Source organism: Amphiura filiformis, chromosome 3, assembly GCF_039555335.1.
Source record: "Amphiura filiformis chromosome 3, Afil_fr2py, whole genome shotgun sequence".
Classification (NCBI taxonomy): domain Eukaryota; kingdom Metazoa; phylum Echinodermata; class Ophiuroidea; order Amphilepidida; family Amphiuridae; genus Amphiura; species Amphiura filiformis.
Genome location: NC_092630.1, coordinates 16,963,808 through 16,991,213, shown reverse-complemented (window position 1 = coordinate 16,991,213; position 27,406 = coordinate 16,963,808). Strand labels below are relative to the sequence as shown.

Here is a 27,406-nt window from a genome sequence, read left to right as displayed (position 1 = left end):
AAACTGCAGTGTACTTCTGATCATGCCAAGGAAGCAGGGTTGCCAAACCCGCGATTTGGTAGCCCAATTGGGCGACTTTTAAAGATTTTTCCATGACTTTTGACAATTTCCTGTCCCATAGAAACCAATGGTTAAGAAAAAAAATTGGCGACTTTTTCAACATTGGCTCCCCGCGACTTCGATAGTTTCCTGCCCCATAGAAACCAATGGTAAAGAGAAAAATTGGGCGACTTTTCGATTATTTGACCCACGATTCGGGGTGAAATCTTTTGGCAACCCTGCAAGGAAGCCAATAATCACATTTATATTTCCATACTGGGCTTGTGGTTGTTGAGTTAAGGCCAATAATGTATCAGAACAAAAACTCATGCACATAGGGTGGAAATGATTTATATCAAGCCTTGGAATCTCCTTTGGAGAACCTGAACCATTCCTATTGTGTGTCGGCTTTATTTGTCTTAATTTCTGTGTGCAAACACCATGAGGGCATGCTCCGCTCTGACCCGCCTTAAGGTAGTAATGTTGAGGAAGAAAAAAAATAAATACTGTTTCAGTGTGTACATACATTACAGCATATTACAAAAGATACAAGACAGTGTAACTTATATTTACAGGTTGAGTTGGGATTTATGTTTTTAAGAGATTTCAAATTGAAACAAAATAAGAATGATACATGTGTGGCAACTGTTTCTGTTATTTGCTTTTTCCTAAAAAATATAATTTCTTCACCATACTATTCATTTCCCAAGAATATATTGCCCATTTGCATGTACAAGATTGAGTCTTGTATCTCGCAATGCCAAAAAATATATATTTTTTAAAGTATAGTATGATCACACACATGTGATAAATCTATTTTGCAAAGGGCAATGATACCTGCCACACACAAGTTTGCAAGAGGGTTAAGATTCGCATCACACATCCCTATTGCAAACGCAAAAAATTATAATTAACCTGTGTACAATGTACATCAATCTCACCAAATAGCCATGATTATCAACCACACACCTGTGATCCTGCATTGCACTAATAATTTTGCAAGGGGTAAAGATACCTGCCACACACCCATTTTGCGAAGGGCAAGTTACCTGATAGTTAACCTTTTGATACATCAATTTTATAATATGCTATGATATCTGCCCTGCAACACACCCATTTTACATTGGGTGAAGTTACCAGTTACTAAATTCAATAGAGTGGTTTATAGTCGGAATCCTGAGGGACAAGTTGTTGAATTGTGCTCATATCCTTGGCTAGCAGTGCCAATAAATCTCTACCAGTCTTCACTTGTGCCTCTGCATACAGGATCAAGGCCTTTTGGAATTCACTTACTCGTTGCCTGTGATACTGGGCAATCTGCGTGAAAACAAGTCAGAAACAAAACACACATACATATATAAATGTATAAATGAATGCATAATTAAATAAGACAAAATAAATTAATCAAATGAATAAATATGTGAAGTGAAGCTCAGAAGAATTGGTACTATAGAGGCTGCTCGACTGCATATCCGTCAGTACACGCTTTTCAATACGGAATAAATGCTAACCTCATTGTGACATCATCCAAGCAGCAAAGTTCATTTCCCATTGAAAAAGCGTGTATTGACGGATATGCAGTTTACCGTTCTGTATAATACAGGAACGAAAAAAAAATTATTTGGATTAGAACCAGTGTGCATTCATGATTTCATGTCATTGGCTGTTAGACATTTACGACAAAATAAAATCATTCCATGTTTAATTCGACTGCAGACCCGTCATAAGCTGTTGCGGTGTGTGGTGAACTCAATGATGCAAAATTGTGAGTGCTGACTGGTTTGAATCTAAACCGTTCTGATTTTTCTCTCCTTTCTTGAAGGAAATCATACATTATGGCTTTAAAGGGGGAGTATGGATTTCACCTGGAATAGCCAATGAATGAGTCAGCACACAATTGTGACTGGACACTACGAATCAGCGGTAAACTCGACCCCCGGTCAATTTTGTTTTATTTCGTGTTTAGAAAATATATATCATAAGCTTTAAAATAGTATATCATTTGACTTCAAACGATATCCAGAAGCAGGGTTATGGTTTGTTGAACTCTGCTCCTTCAACAAAATGGTACTTTTTTCGGATCTACGTGTGTCTCTTTTTCCACATTGCAAGTAATAATTGGCAGTCATTTCAAATCATCCCCAAGTCAACGAGCTTCAGGAATGTCCTCTCATTGTTAATTGTTGGTTACCCAGACAAATTACAATGCAATTGTAACCCACCACTTGAACAGGATTTAGCCAAAGCAAATAAAGACTAGAGCTATTTAATGATTCTATATGTAGAAGATTATTTTTCTCTTCAGCAATAGGATTATTGATTGGTTTAAACGCTCTCAAATGAGAAACATGTCGCGCCTAATTGACACACCTATGAATATGACCTTCACGCATATTTTGCACTGTATCTCAGAATACAATTTGCCGAGTTCACGGCTCATTCGTAGTGTCCACTCACAATTGCTCAAATACAGTAAAAGTAGAATTTTGTACCCTACATTAATTTTCATCATTTTCTGTGCTCTCCGTAGCTTGTGCAAAATGAATTGGCATGATAATATTTATTTAGTGCATGGGTGACCAACCTACGGCCCACAGGCCACATGGGGGCCCCTAAATGATGTTCACTACTGCCAACAAAGCCTTTTCTTCCAAAAATAACATTATGAATTATAACAACTGAATGCAGGCCATCAATCTATCTACAATTCATAAAAGGATCTGCGGTCAAACAATGTTGGCCACACATGATTTATTGTGTTACATGAACAAGTCAATGTAGAGAACTTAAAAACAAGCAAAAATGTTTCATATTGTTGAAAAAATCCACAAATCATACCAAAATTACCATTTTAAAATAGCAAACAATAGTAATCACATAAAAAAACAGTTATGAAAACCTGGTAACATCTGGTTGTAATTAAACCAGATCAAGCATTACTGCCAATAATGGTTAAGGTCATTATAATCAACTACCATTCCACTTCAGCAGTGGTTTTTATTTATATCAAAGAACAATTATTTTCTCTCAATGATAGAGTTGTGAGGACTAAAATAGGTGAATTTTGTAACATATTTTGCCAAAATCATTTTAATCTGGTAGATGCTGCATCTGCTATGTTATTAACCCTCTTCACGCGGGTGTCATCTGCAGATGACAAGTTTCACATTTTCTTTAAAAATTGAAAACATTTTCATACACAAATTTGGAATCAGCATAAAAAGTGCATCAAAATGAGTACAAACAAGCATAGTATTGCTTAGTATTGGCTCAGCAGTTCTTGTGATACCATGCAGCTCTTGGATCTCGCAACTTTTTATGGTGAAGCCCAGTGCTGGATAAAATGACAATTTCCCTGGAAGATGCTCAAAATTTCCCTTAAAAAAAACAAAAACAAATTTCCCTCCAAATTCTTAAGTATTTCTTTGTTTAAGGACCTTAATTTCCCTTCAAACTTCCAAATTTCCCAGGAAGGACCTTCCAATTCTCCACATTTTTTCCAGGCCTGGTGAAGCCTATGGCCACCACACAGAGCATTAACTGTTATGTGGGAGGGCAGATTGACATACATTTGTACACGAATAATTGGCTATTCCATTTGAAATCCTCACTACCCCTGTGGAAGATTCTGGAAATATCTTCCACAGGGGGGTGGGGGTTGAATTTGAATTTGAAACCTACTCTCCTGCAGTGGAAGATTCATGTTGAATCTTTCTCAAAGGGTGTATGAAATTCAAATGGAGCTGTTTATGTGTTCATTCCACTTGAATTTCATACTCCTTCTGTGCAAGATATTTCCAAAATCTTCCACAGGGGTAGTGTGGATTTTAAATGGAATAGCCCAAATGACCACTGGCTACATGGTTACATGAAGCTTACCTCTTTCTTGGCTACTTCTGATATATCCAGAAAATCTTTCTCTCTATTTCTCTTCACTTCTTCCATCTATCAAAACAAGACAAAAATCATCATTAACCGTGCAATTAATTATTCCATACAGTAACCTACCTTCGATTTGATATCAAGAAGAATATATTCATACAGCTCTTCCAAGAGAAATTCCAAAAGAAAGAGACTTAATGACTAATTTTTTTATTTATAACATTCGGCTGAAGCCAGGCAGAGCCCAATAGTGGCCCAGGGGCCACTGAATTAAAGGGATGCATAAAACACAAACAAGACCAGACAAAATACCTAAAATGAGTACAGGAGATGTTGGCTAACTACGCTTTTGAATGAAGCCAAAGTGAGGCACTTGACTTGGGAAGATACTTCCACAAGGTGGGGATGGGTAAAAAGAGTTTTTGGCAAGAGAGTCTGCAAAGAGGGGTTCAAGAGCAGAGCTGTTAAGGCTCCAGAGATTGTGTCTAGGATAAGGTTTGTAAGGATTTGGAAAAGCACAACGGGAGTGGCAGATCTTGAAGAGATCGCAAAGAGCAACAATGTCACAGCGTTGAGCTAGAAGCCACCTTGAGCAATGCCACTCCTCTTAGATTTTAGGTTAAGAATGAAGGTTAGGTAATAGGTTAAAGATTTAATATTACGATTATGAGATAACAGTTAGGGTTATGATAGCGTGGCAAAATTCATAATATTCTAGGGAATTCTGCAAACTTTCAAGAAACACTAAACAAAAGTGTGGTTAGTGAGATCTTTTAACATATCACAGAGCCAAACATGAGTAAATGGGCAAGTAAAATAAAGGAATTTAAGAAAATAATTGTAAAATATAGGACTGGCTTGGGCTTTTTGCTGAAAGTAAGTTCAAAATAGCCAATTTTTGCAAAATTGCATTTACCATGTTTTCTGTTTTCTACTCCGGTTCCATGATTTTTTTTTCATTTTCTGTCAAATGGAAAACTTGCCACTTTAGGTTAGGAGTTTTAACAGAAGTTGAAATCTTCTTGAAAGAAGTTGCTCCAATGTAAAATATCTGTGACAGTTATAACTGGATGCAAAGAATTTGACTGAACCTATTAGTTTTGTTGAAATTTCCCAATATTACTTTCAGTGTTTTGACACTTTAATATTTCTTACCCATGCCTTCTTAGGAGGTTTTGCCTTCTCTGCATTCTTACTGGCCGTATCAAACTCAACTAATTTACAGGTTCTTCTAAACAACATATCCTGAAAAACAAAGGTTCAAAACTTTTCAAAACATAGTGTAAATATAATAAAGTGGGCTATTATGGTTGAAATCAAGACATGACATTAGTCTCCCACACAGGGGGTGTAGATTTCAAATGGAGTCGCCCATTCAAGTAACCCCATTTGTAATTCACACTCCCTGTGGGGTCTTCCTCAGTGAGTGTATGGTTTTCAACTGGAACAGCCCATTAGCACATTGCTTTTAATAACAAAATATCAATTGTGACCCGTACACCACGAATGAGCAAATGTCCTCAATTGTATTCTGAGTTACAAAAATGGGCATGAAGGTCGTATTCATAGGTACCTCATTTGGTGCTACGTGTACCTCATTTAATGAGATACACGTAGCACCAAATTGAAATACCTATGAATATGACCTTCATGCCCATTTTACACTGTAACTCAGAATACAATTGAGGACATTTACAGCTCATTCGTGGTGTACGGTCACAATTTATCTGTTTACTATTTATAGGCAATTATTGATTTTGTTTGTCAGTGTGTGCGCGCAAATGTGTATTGGCTTACTACACATCCGAGGCATTGGAATTAAACACACTGTTTTTCTGAGGACCTAACTTGTAGTGTAAAATAAGATAGTAAAGATTATGTCCAAGTATCGGACACACACAAACACAATCCAGTTCTATTCTTTGAAGGACAGTGTGTTGAACCAACGGTCATTCCAAGGACATCCAATGTAAAACATCACATATACAAGAATGCACAAATCAAGTTTGGTGTCCATGGAAAGGCAGTGATACAATGATGTATAAGATGAAAGGGGGTGCGTGTGGGGTGTGTTTCTATGGGTGTGTGTGAGACAATGACCTACCTTCTCTGCTTCTACAAATCTTGCATAGAGATCCAAGGTAAAGCCTAATGTTTGTTCATCATTAGTTGCCGCTACCTCAGACGCATGGGCACAGTGGTCTATTGCCTTTGCAAAATGAGCTTGTAATCTATAATCAAGAAAATACAATCGTCAGTTTTTAGAGAAAATTAACTTTAACCGGAAAATCTGCGATTTGTAAACCCAGAACACAGTAACATTCATCACAGTTGAGACTTTGGCATTTCTGGTACAGGTATAAGTGTGCCATTAAACCGTTCTAATGGTAAACATGAGAGCAAATATCTAAACCTGACATTTACTGTACTGTAAAAGTGGAAAGTTTGTGTGATTATTTTTTTTTTAATTTGCCAATTTTGAAACGTTTCCCTTGGGTTGTTTTGATATTCATGATTCTAAGTTTCTTACAATGACCTAGACACCAAAGGAATATATTCGGGCATTGTTGTTTTCGCAGTAGCAGCTTAAAATGCAAAAAGCATGAAAATAAATGTAGCGTGAAAAATTCCACTTTTACAGTAATATGAATGTGTGATAAATGTAGGTACGTTGTTATTCTTGTGCAAATGAAGACATTTGGAAACACGGCTCTTGACTGTGAAACTTGAGCCATACAGTTTAAACTTAGACACTATGGATCATGAAAAGAATTTACAGTGAACCACAACGTTTGTACACATAGTGCTGGGACCAATGACTCAATGGTTGCCAGTACCCCAGAATGTGATCAGCATCCTGATTACATGATTGGCATTGCATACAATACATGTTTTTGCCTGTCAATTACTGGGGTCAATCCCCTTGAGATAAACTATCTCACAAGTCTTACGTATCAGGACACAGGGAAAAGAAAATGCCCCAGGGGCCCATGGACAAGGAGCAGTGTACATCTGCAATATTGAAGAGTTATTTCCCAATCTTATATAATCCCTGAAAGGAATGCAAGTTGTTGTCACTGGGGATGGGGATGGATAAGTCATTCACAACGTTTCATGAAATGAAATAAGCATGTGCTTTTATGATCAAATTGACATAATCATGATTGTAGATCATCTGGTGGATCAATTCAGCATGATCCAGAGATATCAAGGGTTGAGTTTTGAAAATAACAGGCATGCTACAAGTCGTACTTCTGGAAATGTTAAGGCGGGCTGTCAGGTGTGCTATTAAATTGCACTTGGAAAGAAGTTAGGAATTGTGGTGTGCTATAAATCACAGCCGGACAGGCGATTGAAGGTGTGCGATCACACTTGCTTGCCTAAAACTCAATCCCTGAGATATACCAGGGTAACAGATCCCCTGCCTGAAAATCGGACTGGCCCTTGACCAGGCATGCTATGTTGTTTAAAACAGTATCACTCCCTTTTAAAGAAATATCTCCTTTTATGCTGACATGTCAAACTTCTTTGAAATTTTGCCATTTTTGCAATAAAATTTCTAGAATCTTCATTTTTATGGCCCCCATTTCCAGAAATCTGAAATTTCTGGGTGAGTTACATCTGATGATATAACCATATGGATTGCTGGATGGTCCATGTAGGTGAATCAAGCAAATTGAAGCTATTTCATATTCAATTTTGACTATTCTGCATAATTAAGCTTATTAGTTACGCAAATATGCAAATTAGGCCTATTTATTAAGGCAGTTAAAAATGGGTTAATGTTTTAGGCTATTGGAAGGCTGGTTAAGTTTTAGACAAAAATTATAAAATACAAAAAGAAAAAAAAAAGTTTATTCATGAAATATTATTAAAATTTATGAGAAATTTAAATTACTGACAAAAAGCAAAGGAGTTGTCCCAGAAAACTCCTTTGGGTGATAAACCAGTAGAATTCCGTCTACAAACATATATGCCTCCAAATGAGCATTTTTTGATGAGATAGACAAAAGACAGACACCCACCACAAAAACATTACAATAGATTTGTCTTATAATTAATATTACAAGTTTGTACAGCTGCCTGTACAATGTATCAGTAATTTAGTTGCTCAAACTCCAAGTGATGTTTTTTCGGAGGGTGTCTGCCTTTCATCTCTTTCTTCAAAAAGCCTCATTTAGAGGCATATATGCTTGTAGAAGGAATTCAATGGTACATGTATGTCATTACGAGTTTGCCACTGAAAATATAAAATGTGAACTGAATGACAGTTTATTGAATAGACTGCACTATGGCAGAAAACACTTGTTTGAATCCTTTTTGAAGTGATAAAAGCATGCAGGACCTCTCTACAGGAAATGTATGTTAATGTATGTATACAATATAATATTTTGCTCAAATATCAAATCAGAAAAAAAAATTAAAAATATGCAAACAAAACAAGGAAATTTCATTTAATGTACATTTTGCAAAAAAATTGATTTTTATTTTATTCTCGCAAAATTTTTGTTTTCCCTATCAGATATGAAAGAAAATTGCTATTTCATTCCGGTGTCTATCATATATCGTGCAAAAATATAAATCAAAAAACCAACAAATGAGAGTGTCACTTTATGAGCAAATCGCACATTATGGTTTCACACCAAATGTATGTGTGAAAATAAGGCCAACATATGGCAAAAATGGTGATAACAAAAATATTAATGAGACTTGTGATCCTGGAAAATATATTAATGTATCAGATATTATTATATACATATATTGGGCTATTCCATTTAAAATGCACACTACCCCTGTGGAAGATTTGGCTAAACTTAGTCTTCTACAGAGGGAATATGAGTTTCGAATAGAATAGATACTTGGGTAGCTTCCATTTGAAATACTCACTCCAGTTGTGGAAGATATAGGTAACAAGGGTGGTGTGAGTTTCAAAATGATTAACCCTGACCAATTACATTTGAAAAACATACTCCCTCTATGGAACACATTTCCAAAATCTTCCCCAGGGGTAGTGAGGATTTTAAATGGAATAGTCCATCAATATGACAAAATGGTTTATAATTCCATTTGATTTTTAAATTACAGAAAAGATGATGAACAGTGGCGAAGCGCCAAAAGAGGCAGGGGTTTAGGCACGTGCCCCCAATCTATTGCAAAATTTAGAAAACCACATAGGAAAATTGCCAAAAAATGGCTTGTGCCCCTCAACCAGACCCGTGCCCCCCAATCATGGTCGGTGGTCCCCCCCCCAAATATGATGACCAACGCTACGCCACTGACAATGAATTGAATGAAATGAATCATATACCAGAGTGTAATTACCTGGCACCTAAAGAATTCCATCTGAAGTATAAAGGTACAGGTAGAAGAATCATTTCTAATTATTGAATGCTAATTATACAAGGCGGTTCTCGAACCACGAGTCTCGCCTGCTTTTGTGACCGCCTGCTTTTGCGATAACTGTTGGTAGAGAGGTAAATGAATTTGGCGGTTATCGGCTGGGCACGATTATCTGGCCGATGGTAACTGTACCCACCAAAAGTTTCATGCCCATGCAACAGTTTTTACTAATATGACCTCAGATGACCCCTGGTGGCCTCGAAATGACCTTCCAAAAATTTGGCTTTAAATGTTGACTGTACCCATCAAGTGTCATGCCCATACGAGTTTTTACTAATTTGTCCTCAGATGATCCCTGGTGACTCCGAAATTACCTTCCAAATATTTGGTTTTAAATGTTGACTGTACCCACCAAGTTGCATGACCAAACGACAGTTCTTACTAATTTGACCTCAGATGACCCCTGGTGACCTCGAAATGACCTTCCAAAAATTTGGCTTTAAATGTTGACTGTACCCACCAAGTTTCATGCCCATCCGACAGTTTTTACTAATTTGACCTCAGATGACCCCTGGTAACCTCAAAATGACCTTCCAAAAATTTGGCTTTAAATGTTGACTGTACCCACCAAGTTTCATGTCCATCCAACAGTTTTTACTAATTTGACCTCAGATGACCCCGAAATGACCTTCCAAAAATTTGGCTTTAAATGTTGACTGTACCCACCAAGTTTCATGTCCATACGACAGTTTTTACTAATTTGACCTCAGATGACCCCTGGTGACCCCAAAATGACCTTCCAAAACTTTGGCTTTAAATGATGACTGTACCCACCAAGTTTCATGCCCTTACGACAGTTTTTACTAATTTGACCTCAGATGACCCCTGGTGACCCCAAAATGAACTTCCAAAAATTTGCCTTGAAATGTTGACTGTACCCATCAAGTTTCATGCCCATACGCGATTTTAATAACTTGACCCCAGATGACCCCTGAGTGACCTCGGATGACCCCGTAATGACCTTCCAAAAATTTGGCAAAACCAAAGAACTATTTCATCAAAGTAATAAATCAAAACAGAAAGATGCTTCCTTTACGAAAGTTATCACTCATTGAAAGTGCTACTTTGCTATACTTTACATGGAAAACAACTATCTTAAAGTCGTCATATTTCCTTAATTACATGACCGATCAAGCTGTTATTGGGGTATGTGATGCACAGTTGAAAATTAATTATTAAAAGATTTGGTGACCTCAGTTGACCTTTGACCTTGTATGTGACCTTTGACCTCACGAAATTGGATAAAGTATGTTGCGCTGAAAAATCAAATTTGGCAATACCAAAGAACTATTTCATCAAATAAATCAAAACAGAAAGATGCTTCCTTTACGAGTTATCACTCATTGAAAGTGCTACTTTGCTATACTTTACAAAGAAAGCGACCATGTTAAAGTCGTTATATTGCCTTAATTACATGACCGATCAAGCTGTTATTGGGATATGTGATGCACAGTTAAAATACATAATTAAAAGATTCGGTGACCTCAGTTGACCTTTGACCTTGTATGTGACCTTTGACCTCATGAAAATCTAATCAGGTCGAGTACCTCTGGCCACGCAACTCCCCACAAAGTTACGTCACTGTACCCCATACGGATCTCCAGATAATCTGTTCACAAGGTATTTTGCTTATTACGCATATATTATGCAAATTAGGTACTTAATTAACATATTTTACGCTCAAAATCTAATCAGGTCGAGAACCTCTGGCCACGCTACTCCCCACCAAGTTACGTCACTGTACCCCATACGGATCTCCAGATAAGCTGTTCACAAGGGTTTTTTGCTTGATACGCATCAAATACGCATAAATTATGCAAATTAGGTACTTAATTAGCATATTTTGCGCTGAAAATCTAATCAGGTCGAGAACATCTGGCCACGCTACTCCCCACCAAGTTACGTCACTGTACCCCATATGGATCTCCAGATAAGCTGTTCACAAGGGTTTTTTGCTTGATACGCATCAAATACGCATAAATTATGCAAATTAGGTACTTAATTAGCATATTTTGCGCTGAAAATCTAATCAGGTCGAGAACATATGGCCACGCTACTCCCCACCAAGTTACGTCACTGTACCCCATACGGATCTCCAGATAATCTGTTCACAAGGTATTTTGCTTATTACGCATAAATTATGCAAATTAGGTACTTAATTACCATATTTTGCGCTCAAAATCTAATCAGGTCGACACCCTTTGGTCATGCTACCCCTATAAAGTTTCATCATCATAGCACTTACGGTTCTCAAGATAACGCGTTCACAAGCTTTTTCCGAACACACACCCGCCCCCCCCCCCCCCACACGCACCCCCCACACACACCATAGTGATTACTAAGTCTCTCCCTGAACATTCAGGCGAGACAATAAAAAGTATCAACAGCAAAAACTGAAACAATATTTATAAAAACATTACAACATGAATTAATGACAACCAGCCTTTCTGAAACCCATCGAAACTGCTATATGGGTATAGTATGGAAATTGCAAAGTGGAAAATCAAATAGCTGTAGTGTATGTCTATATGTTTTGGTCGATAAAATACTTAATAAATAGAACTAGAAAATAATAATACCTTAAATAACTTTTTACGTTAAAATATACTCACTTATTCACTTCAGCTGCAGGACCATCTGCTGAGCTGACATTACTTAAGCACAATGCGGTAGATAAATGATTTAATGCCCCTGACTGCCCTAAAGAGGAGAAAATTAGAAGAAAAGAAACCAGAATGAAGACAAGCAATATTCAGAGAGGAGTTCTTATACCGTATTTAAATCAAATAGTCGCCCCCCCCTCAAATAAACGCCCCCACCACTTTTTTCAACCAAGATGTTTCAAAATTCGATATTTCCATGCTATCTTGTGTAGTAAGCTTACCAAGTTGCTCACATGGTCGGTAATAGCAGCAATAAATGGCGAAAATCTGCATCAGAAACCCGAAGTGAACCAAAAGTCAGTGTCAAAAGTTCATAGTTCGTCATTTTAGCGTGACTTTTAAGCTTACCTAATGATTTTAACGGGAATTATCGTGCTAAAATGACCTCTAATAAACGCCCCCCTTGGGAAAATGTAACGCCCCCGGGGGCGTTTATTTGACGAAATACGGTATGTAGGTATCACATAATAATACTTTTGCAAAACAAAATACTACTTCAGTTTGTCCCACAAGGGGTATGTAAAATAATTTGGGTATTAACTCTGGGAAGTGCCACATGTGTTTGCACACCTTCGCTGTCATAATGTAATGTCAAAATCGATTTTTGCCCGGTCAACTGGTTCACGCTATCTGTTTTCCTGAACCTTGATCACAACACAAACTCAATGGGTTGCTGACATGTGTGCAAACTAAGTGTAAATCAGTAACTAAGGTCTGATATATTCACACTACGGTGGCAAATAACATGTGCTATTCAATGTAGAAGTGATGTAATAATCGGATTAACTACCATCCATAGCAATAGGGTAAAACAATGTTTGATTATATCACGCTGCACTAGAAGCAGGTTGCACTCATCACCTGTATATGTCTGCAATCATAGATTGAATACAATATTGCTCTTTTCAAAGATACTAATCTAACAGCATGATACATATGTATGGTTCAATGCAGAGGTACAGTGTGATATATTCAAATATTGTTTTAGCCTATTGCTATGGTAGTTAATCAACTTATTACATCACTTCTACAGCGAATACTGATTACTGGGGGATATGTCCCTTGTTTCCATCAAAAGCGCACACCTGTCAACATTGAGAACTCAGATATCTGGCCACCAGTATATTATCCCAGCGATGATATGTCTTACAAACTCTTAGAAGAAAGCAGTTTCCACAAAGTCCCACAAGAGGCTATTTGATGTCAACAATTACAATGTACATACGTTTTGGTGTGTTCTGTGTATTGCAAATTTGAATGAATTTGATATTTTTATGTCCTATAAAATATCCAGAAATCTGGTTTTTTTTCTGATGTGGGAGAGCGAAAAAAGGGACAGTCAAGATTAAATCTGGACAGTTGGCAGGTACAGTGGGTTATCAGGGACAAAAAAGTCTTAGACTATAAATAAGAAATACCCAGAGCTTGCAATCAGAATACATGTATTAATGCTAGTTTAACTGCTGATTTGCAAGAACAGGATTATGACCCAAAGTTATTTTGTATTGAAACAGGCAGTAGAGGGCTCATCACAAGCTCTAATAAGTGTAACCTGAGTTCAAGTTTTCCCTTAGTTTCAAAAAGCAAAAAACCAATGAAACGGGTCTTTGATAAATTTTTGAAATCTCTCAGTCAACGTACAATTCTATGTTCCTACTCAATTTTTAACTCTTCAAAATATGACCATGACTGGTCGATTTAAAAATGCCGCTCTTTCAGACCATATCTTTTTTTATTGCAATTGTTTAGGGCAGGCCCCTGTCAATTTTTTTATGCAATATTGTTTCTAAAATATAATAGTTTTGATGTTTTCCTTTATAACATGTAATTATATTTTGTTGTATTGTGCTGTTGTTTAATATGCCTGCGGATGTTTGAGCCCAGTTGTGTACCTTCTCAACCCTCCTGTCTGGCCTTAACTGTTTTTTATATGTGTATTATGAATAAAATTGAAATGATGAAACAACAATTGTTTCATTAAAACTGAAGCTGTATACCTACTTTGTACATGATAAGTCTTATTATTGTAGCCTACACTAACATCCCTCATCAGTTGTACCATATCGTTGACTGTATCACGTTCTTTCTGGAATGATGCGTCTACGTCACGATGGCTGCCTTTTCTTACTTCACCCATTGTCTTGGATAGGTTGCCTAATAAACTTTTCTTGAGCTTGGCCTTGGTGGGAGACTGCATGGCACAGATTAAAGCATTGCATGTAAACAGTGAGTTTCCGTACATAAGAAAAGACTTGATTACTACTATATGAGACACTTATACACACAGAACATGAATTTGGATTTTAAAAAATAAATGGTTTTGATCTGAAGATATAGCAATTTCAAGTTATAGTGGTCAAGGGGCAGTCCACTGACCATAAACAACCCTTTTCAGAACCATTTTCAGTGGACAATACAGGGGATACACATCCTTGTCACCCCCTCCCCCCATCCGCACCTGTACATACTACCTTTCCACAAGCTGTTCCAATTTATAGTGGTGACAAGAGGCAATCCACTGAACATAAACAGCCCTTTTCAGAGCCACAAATTCTTAGTGGACAATACAGAGGATGCACACCCTTGTCATCCCCTACCCAAACCCCGAACCCCCAAAATGGCTTGAATATTAATAATTATATTATTTGATCAGTATCATCATGTTACACGTGAACTATAACACAAAAGAGAGGTTGCACGTAAGCACAGACAAGTTGACCGCTCCGTGTACGCTCAGATGAAAAATGTCGCCAGCAAAAGCTGTACCAGTGTCAGCTGAATTCAAGTACGCTTAGAAGGCACAGGTATGACACATTCCAATCTATGTGTTATTAATCTATGGACAGCACATACCTCTTTCTCTATGAGAAACTGTTCCAGTGTCTTATCTTTCCCTAATATGTGATGTCTGACTACCGACTGCAAATATTTCTCCAGTCGTCTGCAATCTTTGTGAAATTCATCCCCTAAAAGTGAGAGGATTTAAAAGTTAAAGTTGTAACACTTTCTATCATGATGAAATATTCTATCGTTATGCAAAAATTAAATCTGGTCTACTTTACTCTCTTTCAATCAAATAATAACAACTAAATAACGACATGTACTATAACATGTACTTATTTTGGAGAGAATTTCCATGTTCAATAACTCTAAAGTGAAAACGTCAACATCAGAGTCCATTGCGGTGGACGGTTACATATTAAAGGAAATCTGTACCATAAACTAATCAATGGCTATATAGTTGCAGTAATAATAAAAACGACAAACAGTAAAAGTCCCAAGCTTATATACGTCCAAATAAAGGAGAAATTCTTAATTCTTACGACAATCAGCGATCAGTTTGTAATCCATGGTGGCGGCCATATTGATACCCGATGTATTTTATTACGCTGTTACGGTGCCCCGATTTTGAAACCAGTGAAATCCGTTACACGAGCCTCGTCCCTCGTGAACTTTGGTGACACGGCGAATACTACCAAAGTTCAGATTCAACAATCGTTCAAAAGAAAACGCGACAATTTTTACCCATAAAACTACAGAAGAACATAAAAAAATGTATTTTAACCCTAACCCTCCTGAATACTACAAAATACTACTTGATATATGCGCTGTTCAGTGCATGCATCCCACGTGGTGTGATGACGCAATCGCCCTAAGTGATATATAGGCACGGTTTCGCTGGCCAGCGAAGCCCAAGACCCGTGGCAAAGTGTCGCCGACCGAGTGCTTGGCATGCGAGGGGTCTCGGGTTCAATCCCACCCAGAGCAAACAACTTCTTTCCTTCTTTTCTCTCTTTATTCTTTCCTTCTTTCCCTTCCCGTTGCCAAAACCCTTAGGCGGTTAGGGTTAGGTTACCACTATCGAAACTCAGTATAGGCTTCCTTAACCCTAACCCTCCTGAGTACTACAAAATACTACTTGATATATGCGCTGTTCGTGCATGCATCCCACGTGGTGTGATGACGCAATCGCCCTAAGTGATATATAGGCACGGTTTCGGGCTGGCCAGCGGCCCAAGACCCGTGGCAAAGTGTCGCTGACCGAGTGCTTGGCATGCGAGGGGTCTCGGGTTCGAATCCCACCCAGAGCAAACAACTTCTTTCCTTCTTTTCTCTCTTTATTCTTTCCTTCTTTCCCTTCCCGTCGCCAAAAAGCCCTTAGGCGGTTAGGGTTAGGTAAAATTTATGATCAACAATGTCTTTTGAGAACGAAAAGTAAAAACAGCACTAAAAACCAAAATTCGCTGTGGGGGTCGCGAATGCCATAGCAACACACGCTCGCCGCGGGTCTGTGTCAAACAGCCCTCGAATTAAGGATCTGAAGGGGCACGGCAACTTTTTTAGGGCAAGTTGATAATTGCCGTGGATTTTCACTGAAAAGGCAAGGCAGCACGGCAATTTGTAATATTTCAAAAGGGCATCAAGGCAACTGTTGAAAATTTGAGAAGGGCACCAAGGCAATTTTTCAAAAGTGAATAGATGCAAATTACCGTCACTGAATTCGACACCAAAGTAAAATTCGACTCACAACTTTGCACTAAAACTAACCTGATTGCTTAAAAACCTGCTTTATAATACAGTTTAATTTACTTAAATTTTGCGCTCACTAGTTCTGAGCTGCAAAACTGACTTGAAATGTAGCGATGAAACAGCTGTAACTTTGGTAATAATATTGATCAAATTCGCCGGGATAAAAACTATTTCGTGCAAAACATATCTAGAGATGGGCTCACATGTACAAGATAAGACGATACGGAAGGGTATCGCCATCGAAGAAGTCAATGTTTGATAATCGAGAGAACAATTGATTTGCCCAGCGCTCAGATTTTGTTCACGACATCGACACGAGGTCGAGGAAGCTTTAGTTACTAACAGCGTTTCTGATTGGTCGATAGTACGTTGAAGGTATTTCTCTGACCAATCGAGAAAATGAAGTCAGATTTCTAGTAACCAGATGATGTATAAGCCGATGTGATTGGCTGAATATGTAATACGTAGGGGTAATGAATATTAATTCACAACAAACTATTGTGTATACTGTGATTGATAGCTGGAGTTACGATGCTCAAAATAGCGATCGTGTTCAAGATTTTCGATTTAATTTTCCACAATTTTGCGGGATTTAACCAGTACTTGTTAATGATTTTATAATGAAGGGGCAGGGCTGGCCGGCTAGGGCACCCACGGCAACTTCATTTAGCGGCACGGCAAGTGACTGCCGTCGGTAAAGGACATATTTTGAGGGCATTGCGGCAATGGGGTGGGCACCCACGGCAATATGCCGTCGGTGCCGTGGGTTAATTCGAGGGCTGGTGTCAAAGGTTACACTACCGCTTGTGGCAGAAAGGATTCGCAAGCAGCTATCATGGCGGCTTCCATGAATCGCAGAAACGAAGGATTAAAAGTGCTTTTTCTTTGTTAGGAATATTCCGAAATTCATATAGACCGTCTGGTATGTTTAATTTAGGGGTATATAACTATATTAGCCATTGATTAGTTTATGGTACAGATTTCCTTTAATGCTTCGATACAAAGCTTTATATCAATGTCAAATACTTTTAAGTCTAAATGAACATGCATGGCAAAACTTGGACCATGCCAAAATATCATGTTATTAATAGCTATGCAGAACATATAAATAGCTCATGTAAAATCTCATGTTAACTCATCCTTACAAAACAAAAGAGGAATTAGAATTTGAAATTTGTCATGAAAACAGGAAGCAAGTTACATGGAGCTACATGGATAGTTGAAATATTACTAGAATAGGTTTTAAATTGACTACGTAATGTTAACACTAAGTTTTACACGTCTGGTGCAGTTCAAAGCTGTCTCACATTTCTTCATAAAAATAATTCAAGTGCAAAATGAAGTAGGCCCTATATGCTGGGTGCCATGTTTTGTTATTTTTACCAATATTGTTATTAACAATTTTACCGTTTATTTTATTTCATTTTGGAATGGACATAAGTTTTTAATACTATGTTCACTGACGTACAATGTATTAAACTGCGGAAATTAAGATTTTGGAAAACACACAGATTTTCATGTTTTTTTTTAAATTTTTCAAACATGGATTTCCACTTAAACACAGAGATTCACAGCCCTGGATCAGATATCGGAAATATCTTTCCAATAAGTGGAGGAAGTTACGTCACAAAAAAGCTACACTCATTGTGATTGTGCGTAGTACAATGTATATGGGCTTTAGAGATGCACTAACAGGCGGTCTAAACATCTGCGCAATGAAAGGTATATATTGCTTATTCCACATACCTTTGACAGTTTTTGTACTACTTCCCAGTTCTTTCTTAGATTTTGCCGCTGCATCAGCAGCTGTGGCACCTGGCCTTGGTGGGAGGGGTGGTACCTACAAAATAGAAATGACAATTGCATCAGGATTCAGTTTTGGCTGTTTCATCAACTTAACCACTATAATAAAAGTCGAAAATAAACAAACTAGTTTGCACCATTCAAATTTGGAGACAATTTATTTACAGTTTGCTGTGATGATTGAAAATTTAGAATGCAATTAAAATTAGCGTGCCAAGACTACCAGGTAGCTCAAAGAATCCATTTGGATTCGCAGAAACAGACATGACACTCTAAACAAGGACATAGGGGTCCATGCACTCAACAACATCTTTGACCTACTCATCACACTCTCTTCTTATTTGTTTTAGAATTTTCTTTAAAAAATTTAAAGAGAAAGAAAAAACAAGTGTACATTACATCTTTATGAAAATTGCTCAAAGTGAAATAAAGGATGAAAAATAGTATTTTTTAAATCACACCACAGTAGATCTGGTGGTTCTGGGGGAGCAAAGAAAATTTAAAAAGATTGAAACTGGATACTTACAATGATGCCTCCGACATCATTTTCCGTTGTAAGGAATGTTGAAGCCACTCAAAGTCATCAAAGATTCGGTTCACGGTAACGTCATCACCACCTGCTTCCAGCTGCAAGAATTAACAACAAAAGAACAAAAAATTGACCAATGCACAATATACGACAATGGGCTGTCAGACCTGACTGCAAAACCGTCGTGGCTAACTTTGGCTGATCGGTGGGTAAAGTTTAAATGCTTTTTTCCTTTGAAGTGCGTACAACAAGTTTTAGAATAACTAAGATTGGCTAGATCTAAAAGGGTTTTTTTAATGAAGTGCAGTTTTGTAAAGAAGTTAAGGTAGAGCCACAGAATTAAAACCAGAGAACCCGAAAACTCCCTATACCGGTACCACCACATACAGTAGCAGCATCAGCTATGGGGTTAAAATTTGGGGTATACATACATCTGAAGCATTTAGGCATTGAGTGCAGGCCGCATTAAGGGAAGGGGTATGAACGTTTGGACAGTATTTATTTTGGGACATTAGAGCACATCAGACATATCAAATTGCATTCTAAATCTGAAGAATGTCCTTCTGATATCAAATAATTTTGATTTTTGAAATTCATAATTTAATACACATTTTATGGCAAATCATTAAAATTGATATTTTTGATATTTAACAGTACTTGAAGTAAACTTTATAAATCTGATGATTTATACTTAAAGTGTATGTAGGTGGGATGAAAAGCCGACGATCAATTGAAAATTTTGATCTTTCGTATTGAATATATGGATTTTTTTCCAAAAACACCAAAAAAAAAAGGTCTTTTGGGGAAAAAATCCATATCTTCAATATGAAAGGTCAAAATTTTCAATTGACCGTCGGCTTTTCCTCCCAGCTACATACACTTTTTAAGAATATATCATTAGATTTATATAATTTACTTTGAGGACTGTTATAAATCAAAAATTTAAAAAATATCAAATTTTTGTAATTTGTCATAAAATTTGTATTATATTGTGATTTTCAAAAATGAAAATTATTTGATATCAGAAAGACATGCTTAGATTCAGAATGCAATTCGATAGGTCTGAGGTGCTCTCATGTCCCACAAAAAAATACTGTCGAAACGCAATAAACGCTCATTCTAGATCCCTTAAGTACATCTCTAAAATGTGTCTAGTAAGCAATGTCAAGCTCACATGACAACAATTGCTTCAAGCATATTCCGATCGAAACTGCATTACCCCAATTTTTGCTCTATGCATGTATCTGTCAAGATGGTGGTTCTCTGGTTTTAATTCTGTGGGTAGAGCCCAATCATGACAATTGCAATTGAGGATTTAGATCTGTGGGGAAAAACAATTTCATATCTGTAATTATAGTTACCGTATTTCCTTGAATATTCACCCCCTTCAATTAAACATCCCCACCACTTTTTTCAACCAAGTTGTTTCAAAAATGCTGATATTTCCATGCTATCTTGTGTATTAAGCTTACTAAGGTCCACACATGTTCGCTAATGGCGTCGGTAATTGGCGAATATCTGGGCGTAAACCCGCAAGTAAACCTGAAGTCATCGTTCCTACATGTAAGTTCATAGTTTGTCATTTCAGTGTGAGTTTTAAGCTTACCTAATGATTTAAACTTTCCAAAAATGACCTCTAATAAATACCCCCCTTTTGGAAAATGTAATGCCCCCGGGGGCGACTATTCGAGGAAATACGGTATGTAATTTTTCTGATTTTTGACCTCTGACCACATCAATTTCAATCTGAGATAAAAAAAAATACTGTGTGTGTTGTGGTATTTCATCTTGGATTTCAGTACTCAGTTGAGTGTTTTGACTTATCATGACAGTCACATGAAACATTCCTAGAAAGTTGGTGCAATAATACTCAATATTGTTACCACACAGCACGTATAGGAAGAAGAAAGATGGAAGTCATATCTCTGAGCAACTGTTAAAGGATATTTACAGGTATCAGCCATCAAGTCATCATTATATTTTACCTTTTTTGTATTGATATCGAATACAACATGTTCTCCATTCTTTGTAGCACTGATAACATGTACTTGATACCAAGGTTCAAATGGGGCAGCTGCTGGTGAAACATCTCCATTCTCATGATTCTGCTCTGGCGTGTCCTGAAATGAAATGAATCAAGAAAACCAAAGCTGAATTGAATCACTTCCGCATAAACACTAAGTTAGGGCTGCTAATAATTTTTGTGGTTTTTTTTATTTTTTCACGTGTTTGGAGAGTCCCTTGACCTAGAGCGAAGTACGGCAATCAATCGTGGTTGATTAAAAAAAAATTGGTTGGTTTGTATCCAAATGGGACCGATTTGTAACTTGTGTTCACTTTCAAATCTATTTAAGATATAGACTTGTGTACAAAACCAATGCATTTATAGATCTTCAATAGATTATGCAGTGAACACAAGTTACAAATCGGTCCCATTTGGATACAAACTACAAGTAATATTTTGGTAACTTTTTTCCAAAATTTTTGAAATCAACCACAAATGATTGCAGCACTTCGCTCTAGATCAAGGGACTTTTAAAACCCAGTTCAAAGCTGTCAAAATTCAACCCAAACACACTTAATCATCTCCAACTTCCGGTTTGTAGATGAAATTTAACCTTTGGGCTTGAACTAACTTTCAAACTGGTTCTAACCTGATCTGATTTCTAAAAGAAAATGATCAATCTGCATCCCCAAGTAGTTTACTTTACTAGAGAAGTCTACATAGCCACGAATTTGCTCACTGATAGCTTCACATTCATGGCTAGAGTCCAGTGCTATCGAGACCTAGTAGAAATTGATGAAGCATTCATGACCAGGTGGTGGCCGCATTGCATTCTCTAAATTCAGTAAATTTTCATCGTCAACCGTGTAATTGAATGGGATTATTTTGAAATTTTAAAACGCTTAAAACATCACAAACAAATAGGCCTATAATAATAAATAATATAAATACAAGCTAAAACCATTGGGGTTCGATAATGAACCCCACAAAACTAACCAACTATATTGGAAAATGCCATACGGCCGGGCGGTTTCACAAGTTGCCGGCTCGATAATGTCATCCGCCGCCTGTTCATGACACCATGTAAAGCAATGCACCAAAAATGTTGTTAAAATTGCATTTCACAGGGATTGTCTTTTGAGGAGAGCGAGAGCAATCACTCTCTACTGCTCTCCTTAAATCTGAGTGATTTTTAGCTCTCATCAGTTGACCATTCTCTCCTTTCATTCTATTGTAAATGCACTAAACAGCTCTCCTTGAAGGCTCCAAAAGAGTTATTTAATGCTCTCCTACAAATTCCAAAATAGGCACCCTTTGCTCTAAAAGATACACTTAACTCATCAAATATTTGAGGCAAGGCATTTCAATTGCATTCAAAATCTAGTCAGATTCGCTGAAGCATGACAGTGTCAGAAGTAAACACAGCCAATAACCGTGAATAACGATAGGCGATAACATCAAAAATGTTGCTAAAATTGCACTTTAGACTGTCCAAAATAGGCAAATTTTACTCAAAAGATACAGTTGATGACTCATCGAAATATAGTTTCATCCAAATTTCAACATTAACACAATAAATAACACCCATTGCAAAAAATGCCAACGCTGTCTGACCTAAAACGATAGCAACGTACTCTAGCATCGAATGCGTAACTATCCTGTTCAAATTTCGAAGCTAGAGTTCTCAAGTAACATGCAGGGTCAGAAATTCTGCCAGAATCCGAGAATCCATTCTCGTAAAGATTCTCATCAACAAAATTGCAAGAATCTACATGTACATGTAAATGGATTCTCATAAATATTTCAGTTTATGAGACAAAGTTATATATGGCGAGAATCCATGGATTCTTGCCTAATTCCACTGGGAGAATTCAAACAGATTCTTGCACTTGGTTGTGAATTTCTGACCCTGACATGTACCATACCAATCCTGTACTATTCTCTCTCTCACTTTGCTGTCAGTGCTGGGCATATAACATTGACTGTACACAGTGTCATCATCCCCATATCTTCGTATCAAAAATTGCCATGATAGTATGGCGAATCCTCTTGTTTTTCAACAGCTACCCATGGCGATTTTGTTCGAGATAGGCCGAGCATCTCAGGCTAAGCATACCATTTTACACGATATAAGATACAGAGTTTCTATTCTACATGTACATGTGTTTATGAAAAAATTTGCGCATGCTCAGTACCCCATATGATATTGCCATTACCGGTACAAGAAAATTTGATTTGTTTTCAGGTAAAACCCAGGTTTTGTTTTCAATACACTAACTGGAAATTCAATACATTAATTAGCGGTGATTGCTGTTTGCTGTGGATTTTTACTGCATTTTATCCATAGCTATTTTTAAATCGTGCGTTAAAAATGTGATATATTTAACTGTTTGAGAATTGTAATCATAGAAAAGAAAGCTAAGCTCAGATCCAGGTGCTGTACAGAATATTAAATCAAAAGTCTATAATACAATGCATATATCGAGACACTATGCTACTTTCTTTCTGCGTCAATAATAGAATATTGATTTCAATCGAATTGAATACATCTCTACATTTTGAGTTTGTACCATGATCGATTTCTAGCCAATCAAATAGGATTCCTTTTCTTGCGTTCGGTGAAATACCAATCGCCCGTCGCTCACCAACGGAGTATAAGTTGCAGGGAAAAATATTTATAATAAGCCCTTTCGCAGTTTCGGAAAATTGCAACTGCGCATGCTCAGACATCGTCACACAGTTCTTCAACGAGAGATAAACACGAGGAGGCTGCAGTGCGTTTGCAATGGTGGCGAACTTTGCACTTCCTTCAAAAACATATTTTATTCATTCCTACATATGTTAATATTTCCTGTGAAATACAAATATTGTGAAGGAATGAAGACCAAACAGTCAGCGAAATTCCAGTACGAAACGTTTTTATGCAAACGTCAAAGTTCACCTCATTGAAAATGTACAGTAGCCTCATCGTGTGTATGGTCATGTTTTTTATGTTGGGCACCAGTTGCGTTGCATGTGTATTTTTCAAACAAATCACATGCTTTTTACAGGTTTGGTACTATAATTTCAAAAGTTTACATTACAACCCAATAAAAATATATATTCTGAGAGCATATACTCAACCGATTTCAGAAACAATACAATGGGCGTCATTATATAGGGTGACCCATATAATATACAGGGTGTAACAAGCAAAATAAGGATGAAAATATTAATTCAGTTAGGGGTGTCACCCCTCGACGTACATTGATAATGTAAAGTTTTGACACATGTTTAATATAGTTAACTTAATTGCCCACCCAGCCATATGGAACTTTTAGCGGTCAAGTACTTCAATTATGTAAATACAGGGTGGTCAAAAACCAATCAATATTTATATAAATTTCTTCAAAACACCCCTTATCTGGCACTGGAGATGCAAATTTTCATGATTGAGGCAAGTAACTAGATGTAAAATAAGCCCAACAATCCAGTTTTTAAAGTTAAAAGAGAATTCGACAAAGCGTTTTCGTAAAAATGGACTTTTTGGATCAAAAGTGAGCACGAGGTCGCTCTTTCAGATTTGTCACAAACTTTCTTTGTTTTATTAGTTTTTAGTTTACTGAAGTAAAGAGGATCACAACCAAGGTCTGCCTAAGAAATTTGAGTCTTTTATCATGTTTCGTTTGTCCATTGCACATTAAATCCCTACATAGAGGGCAACAAACTTTATTAATGTAGCAACAAGTAATTACCGTAGTAATTTTTAATTGTCTAATTAACACATACTGAGGCAATGAATGCTAGAAACATGATATCACTTGACTGAGATCAAGTACAGATAAGTAGAAATCCATCAATAATGTTTATTGAAGATCATGTGGCGGAGGATCACTATTGTACAGCATTATGATCCTCCGCCACATGAGCCACCCCTGACTAATTAGACTTAACGAGTTACAGTAATTAGTACAAATGAAAATAATAAATTTTTGTTTCAGAAATTGAAAGACCAATGTCTTGAAGGAAAAAAATAGTACCAAAGAAGCTCATAATAAATATCAAATAAACAAGCTACATCATGCATGTAAACATGTCTTGATGAGTAGAATGCAACAAAGCCACTCTTTTTAGGTGCCCAGTATAAAAAACATGACCTTATCTCCAATTTTATCGGCAAATATTACCCATGATGCACCTAGTCCTGCCAGCAAGACTTCAGTCTTTATCATAAACATAATGACATCTACGGACCTGAAGTCTTGCAGCGGTACATAGGGATGCACTGTACGTTTAAGAAATCCAAACTTCAAGCATCAAAGAAATATACCTTGTATTTGTCAGTTTTACCTCAGAGATGCTGTAGAGTGCCCTCTCTACACAGTGTAGAAACATCACAAGTAGAATGCTGCTCAATATGATAAATCCAAATCATGAAAATCAAGACATTTTTCAGAGCAATATTTTGACCACTTTTGCATTAAAGTAATAAATTACTCCCATGAAGATTGCAGGTTTTGCCAACTCAGGAAATTTTGAATTCACCCAAAAGATGAGATCAATGTAGATCAATCGCCTCAACTTTGTGAGTATAGACGAGTAGGGCCTACAGTTGGATTAAAATCATCCAGGCACGCCCAAACCCTGGTACAATGGGATTAAAATCATCAGTGCATGCCCAAACTGTCCTTGAGAGAGTTCCTCAGCTACATCCTTAGAGCCCAAAAGGAGCCCACATATTGTGATGTTTCTTATTTGTGGAATAGATAAGAATAGAGTGCACTGTAACTCTAGGTACGACAAGTTACAGTTACTGGAACTAATGATGCACCATGATCTGGAATTGCGAAAGGGCTTATAAATACACGGTGTCTACACTGTGGTGCTGTTAAATTTGCCATCAAACTGCATCATTATATACCGGTATCAAATTAAAGCCCTTAGGCCTTGAGATTGAGTAAAGAAAGCCAAAACTGAAAACCTTTTTGTCATAGCACTTTCCGTGGCAAAGTTACATTTTTTCAAAGATCGACCTTCATCAAAAAGATTCTGCTAGCAAAATTCCCCAAAACAGCATTACGGGGGTGTTTCTAGATCTTAGTCTCATGATGATAGCAGCTTTTTTTAATGGAACTGCTTACAAAATCCCTCTAAAATTCCATGTGTGAGTGTCTCATCACCATAAAAAATCATATATTTGGGTCAAGTGAAGTACAGAAAACATATTTATGTAGGTTTCCTTGACCGACCTGTTCTTGAAAAAAAATGAAATTTCTATGTAAATATGTATTGTGTTTGGTCCCCGGTCTAGGCGAATTTCGCTGACTAGCAAATGTGTTAACTAAGGTTTGCCTGGCACCTACTGTATTATTAGTAATAGTATTACTTAGCATGCTTAGTCTCTTCTCGATCAAACACAGTTTGTCAGTTGTGAATGTGAGAGTTTGTGTGTGTGTAGATGTGAACTGTTTCGAGATATCACTGACAATTTATTTTTTGACAGATCATAGAGCTTGTCATAATATTAATTACTTAAAGGGGGGTAACCCTATTGGTTTTGGATATGGATTGTCTTTAAAATTACATAATAATATCAAATATCGCCCCCCTTTATGCTGCTTTGTGAAAAAAGCGAGAGCATTTTCAGCGTAAATGTGAATAAATAGCCAAATTTGCAATCCAACACCTTGGTATACGTGAATTGCATTCTGGGCAGGCAAGCAAGCAACAACAATTTCCGTTCGTATGACGAATGCTGACCGGGATGCTGACATGCTGTATACTATAATGCCCGGCCCGTATTGAACGGAAAATATTTGTTGTTGTTTTCGTACCGTTTCAGAAAAAAAGGAAACAAAATATATTTCCCCTTGCAAATATGTACATTTCAAATGAATATAAAAAAGTTAGGGTTAAAAATGGAGAGGAAAAAAAAAATCTTCCGACACAAGATTTTGAACCGGGTACCTCTCGGGTAACGCACAGCGCGCTAACCGATTGAGCAATTTAGCCCACGACGTACATCGCGGATTTTTTTATAACTAAATACGGCATACCGTCTCGATGGTTCGCAATTAATTCCCTACCCAGAAATCCGAAGTAATTTTTATTTTTACAAACCGGTAGCCTGTAAAACCGCTGTGTTTCATGATTTCTCCGGAAATACATCGACTTGGGCGTCAAATTTCAGGATAGTAATGAGAAAAATAGTATCTATTATGTGATACCAAAACCTCATCAACAATGAAAAAAATCGGGGGATGATGCTGTCGATCGGGTTACGGACCTTTAAGCTTCCTTCTAACTCATACATGATATAGTCATAGTCATGAACTCGCTCATGTCGCTTGTCCAAGTTTAAGAATTAATTTCAACACCAAGCTTACCTCTGTAGCCGACATTTTTGTCACGGATTTATCCCCAAATTATTCAATGTTCCTTCTAGATCGACTCTACAGTAGCAGCTCGTCTACAAAGTGAATTTCCCGTTGAATTAACTTGGTGTAAATTAGCCACCTCCCACCGAATCACAAGAAACATCAACCATTTCACTGCGACCTTTAACCGACAGGTCGA

The 27,406-nt window shown here is 37.2% G+C and overlaps 1 protein-coding gene across 1 annotated transcript; it reads right to left on the bottom strand.

Moving 5' to 3' along the window:
- Positions 1–214: 214 nt before the first annotated feature.
- LOC140148129 (sorting nexin-5-like) lies at positions 215–27,406 on the bottom strand. The gene is given in 13 exon segments (XM_072169986.1): positions 215–1,356; positions 3,919–3,984; positions 5,077–5,166; positions 6,026–6,152; positions 9,244–9,264; positions 11,934–12,021; positions 13,986–14,175; positions 14,838–14,950; positions 18,261–18,354; positions 18,844–18,878; positions 18,881–18,944; positions 20,832–20,966; positions 27,217–27,406. Coding segments are annotated over 13 exon segments (1,206 nt in total). The 5' UTR covers positions 27,232–27,406; the 3' UTR covers positions 215–1,188.